The sequence below is a fragment of the Oncorhynchus clarkii genome, chromosome 23 (assembly GCF_045791955.1).
Source record: "Oncorhynchus clarkii lewisi isolate Uvic-CL-2024 chromosome 23, UVic_Ocla_1.0, whole genome shotgun sequence".
Classification (NCBI taxonomy): domain Eukaryota; kingdom Metazoa; phylum Chordata; class Actinopteri; order Salmoniformes; family Salmonidae; genus Oncorhynchus; species Oncorhynchus clarkii.
The window spans coordinates 60,934,798-60,939,797 of record NC_092169.1 but is presented as its reverse complement, the minus strand read 5'-3'; the positions used below and the strand labels follow the sequence as shown (position 1 = coordinate 60,939,797).

General features: G+C 42.7%; 1 protein-coding gene across 1 annotated transcript in view; it reads right to left on the bottom strand.

The window, feature by feature from the left end:
- Positions 1 to 5,000, bottom strand: part of LOC139381183 (ryanodine receptor 2-like) — a 497,608-nt gene that overhangs the window by 50,063 nt on the left and 442,545 nt on the right. Inside the window, exon 92 of the mRNA XM_071124606.1 lies at positions 4,871 to 5,000. This exon is cut by the window's right edge and continues 77 nt beyond it. Within this exon, the coding sequence (XP_070980707.1) occupies positions 4,871 to 5,000 (130 nt within the window). The remainder of the gene's footprint in view (positions 1 to 4,870) is intronic.

Sequence of the window (5,000 nt, the reverse complement as noted above, 5' to 3'; positions counted from 1 at the left end):
GTCAAATTTCTGCCCTGCTAGAACTGCCCCGGTCAACTGTCAGTGTTGTTATTGTGAAGTAGAAACCTCTAGGAGCAACAACGGCTGAGCAGCGAAGTGGTAGGCCATGCAACCTCACAGAACGGGACCACCAAGTGCTGAATTGCGTAGATCGTAAATATCATCTGTCCTTGTTTGCAACACTCACTACAGAGTTCCCAACTGCCTCTGGAAGCAACGTCAGCCCAAGAACTGTTCATCAGGAGCTTCATGAAATGGGTTTCCATGGCCGAGCAGCCGCACACAAGCCTAAGATCATCGAGCACAATGCCAAGCGTCGGCTGGAGTGGTGTAAAGCTCGCCGCCATTGGACTCTGAAGCAGTGGAAACGAGTTCGCTGGAGTGATGAATCACGCTTCTGGCAGTCCGAAGTCGGGACAAATCTGAGTTTGGCGGATGCCAGGAGAACGCTCCCTGCCCGAATGCACAGACCTAAACAGACCTGACCTAAACCCCATCGAACACCTTGGGGATGAATTGAAATGCAGACTGAGAGACAGGTCTAATCACCCAACATCAGTGCCCGACCTCAGTAATGCTCTTGAGGATGAGCAAGTCAAATAATCTACACACCAGCTAATATACACCACACCATCTAATACACACCACACCAGCTAATACACACCACACCAGCTAATACACACCACACCATCTAATACACACCACACCAGCTAATATACACCACACCAGCTAATATACACCACACCATCTAATACACACCACACCAGCTAATATACACCACACCAGCTAATATACACCACACCATCTAATATACACCACACCATCTAATACACACCACACCAGCTAATACACACCACACCAGCTAATACACACCACAAAGCTAATACACACCACACCATCTAATATACACCACACCATCTAATATACACCACACCATCTAATACACACCACACCAGCTAATATACACCACACCAGCTAATATACACCACACCATCTAATACACACCACACCAGCTAATACACACCACAAAGCTAATACACACCACACCAGCTAATATACACAACACCATCTAATATACACCACACCATCTAATACACACCACACCAGCTAATACACACCATCTAATACACATCACACCAGTTAATATACACCACACCATCTAATACACACCACACCATCTAATATACACCAGCTAATACATACCACACCAGCTAATACACACCACACCAGCTAATATACACCACACCATCTAATACACACCACACCAGCTAATATACACCACACCAGCTAATACACACCATCTAATACACATCACACCAGTTAATATACACCACACCATCTAATACACACCACACCAGCTAATACACACCACACCAGCTAATATACACCACACCATCTAATATACACCACACCAGCTAATACACACCACACCAGCTAATACACACCACACCATCTAATATACACCAGCTAATACACACCACACCATCTAATATACACCAGCTAATACACACCACACCATCTAATATACACCAGCTAATACACACCACACCAGCTAATACACATCACACCAGCTAATACACACCAAACCATCTAATATACACCAGTTAATATACACCACACCAGCTAATATACACCACACCATCTAATACACACCACACCAGCTAATACACACCACAAAGCTAATACACACCACACCAGCTAATATACACAACACCATCTAATATACACCACACCATCTAATACACACCACACCAGCTAATACACACCATCTAATACACATCACACCAGTTAATATACACCACACCATCTAATACACACCACACCATCTAATATACACCAGCTAATACATACCACACCAGCTAATACACACCACACCAGCTAATATACACCACACCATCTAATACACACCACACCAGCTAATATACACCACACCAGCTAATACACACCATCTAATACACATCACACCAGTTAATATACACCACACCATCTAATACACACCACACCAGCTAATACACACCACACCAGCTAATATACACCACACCATCTAATATACACCACACCAGCTAATACACACCACACCAGCTAATACACACCACACCATCTAATATACACCAGCTAATACACACCACACCATCTAATATACACCAGCTAATACACACCACACCATCTAATATACACCAGCTAATACACACCACACCAGCTAATACACATCACACCAGCTAATACACACCAAACCATCTAATATACACCAGTTAATATACACCACACCAGCTAATATACACCACACCATCTAATATACACCACACCAGTTAATATACACCACACCAGCTAATACACACCACACCATCTAATATACACCACACCAGTTAATATACACCACACCAGCTAATATACACCACACCATCTAATATACACCACACCAGTTAATATACACCACACCAGCTAATATACACCACACCATCTAATACACATCACACCAGCTAATACACACCACACCAGCTAATACACACCACAAAGCTAATACACACCACACCATCTAATATACACCACACCATCTAATATACACCACACCATCTAATACACACCACACCAGCTAATATACACCACACCAGCTAATATACACCACACCATCTAATACACACCACACCAGCTAATACACACCACAAAGCTAATACACACCACACCAGCTAATATACACAACACCATCTAATATACACCACACCATCTAATACACACCACACCAGCTAATACACACCATCTAATACACATCACACCAGTTAATATACACCACACCATCTAATACACACCACACCATCTAATATACACCAGCTAATACATACCACACCAGCTAATACACACCACACCAGCTAATATACACCACACCATCTAATACACACCACACCAGCTAATATACACCACACCAGCTAATACACACCATCTAATACACATCACACCAGTTAATATACACCACACCATCTAATACACACCACACCAGCTAATACACACCACACCAGCTAATATACACCACACCATCTAATATACACCACACCAGCTAATACACACCACACCAGCTAATACACACCACACCATCTAATATACACCAGCTAATACACACCACACCATCTAATATACACCAGCTAATACACACCACACCATCTAATATACACCAGCTAATACACACCACACCAGCTAATACACATCACACCAGCTAATACACACCAAACCATCTAATATACACCAGTTAATATACACCACACCAGCTAATATACACCACACCATCTAATATACACCACACCAGTTAATATACACCACACCAGCTAATACACACCACACCATCTAATATACACCACACCAGTTAATATACACCACACCAGCTAATATACACCACACCATCTAATATACACCACACCAGTTAATATACACCACACCAGCTAATATACACCACACCATCTAATACACATCACACCAGCTAATACACACCACACCAGCTAATACACACCACACCAGCTAATATACACCACACCAGCTAATACACATCACACCAGCTAATACACACCAAACCATCTAATACACATCACACCAGCTAATACACACCACACCAGCTAATACACACCACACCAGCTAATATACACCACACCATCTAATACACATCACACCAGCTAATACACACCAAACCATCTAATACACATCACACCAGCTAATACACACCACACCAGCTAATACACACCACACCAGCTAATATACACCACACCAGCTAATATACACCACACCATCTAATACACATCACACCAGCTAATACACACCACACCAGCTAATATACACCACAAAGCTAATACACACCACACCAGCTAATACACACCACAAAGCTAATACACACCACAAAGCTAATACGCACCACACCATCTAATACACACCACACCAGCTAATACACACCACAAAGCTAATACACACCACAAAGCTAATACGCACCACACCATCTAATACACACCACACCAGCTAATACACACCACACCAGCTAATACACACCACAAAGCTAATACACACCACAAAGCTAATACGCACCACACCATCTAATACACACCACACCAGCTAATACACACCACAAAGCTAATACGCACCACACCATCTAATACACACCACACCAGCTAATACGCACCACACCATCTAATATACACCACACCATCTAATATACACCACACCAGCTAATACACACCACACCAGCTAATATACACCACACCAGCTAATACACACCACACCAGCTAATATACACCACACCAGCTAATACACACCACACCAGCTAATACGCACCACACCATCTAATATACACCACACCATCTAATATACACCACACCAGCTAATACACACCACACCAGCTAATATACACCACACCAGCTAATATACACCACACCAGCTAATATACACCACACCATCTAATACACATCACACCAGCTAATACACACCACACCATCTAATATACACCACACCATCTAATATACACCACACCAGCTAATATACACCACACCATCTAATATACACCACACCAGCTAATATACACCACACCATCTAATATACACCACACCATCTAATATACACCACACCATCTAATATACACCACACCATCTAATATACACCACACCATCTAATACACACCAGCTAATATACACCACACCAGCTAATATACACCACACCAGCTAATATACACCACACCATCTAATACACACCAGCTAATACACACCACACCAGCTAATATACACCACACCATCTAATATACACCACACCATCTAATACACACCACACCAGCTAATATACACCACACCAGCTAATACACACCAACACAAGAAATGAGACAGACACTAAAAGCGGTTCTCACCTTCATAGTCTTGGCTCCCTCCACCAGACTGCCTCCTAGGAAGGTGTTGTACATGATTCTGCAGAACCCTCTGGAGACGCTGAAGGTAAAGTGGAACAGGCCCATGATGACGGACCAATAGAAGGAGACC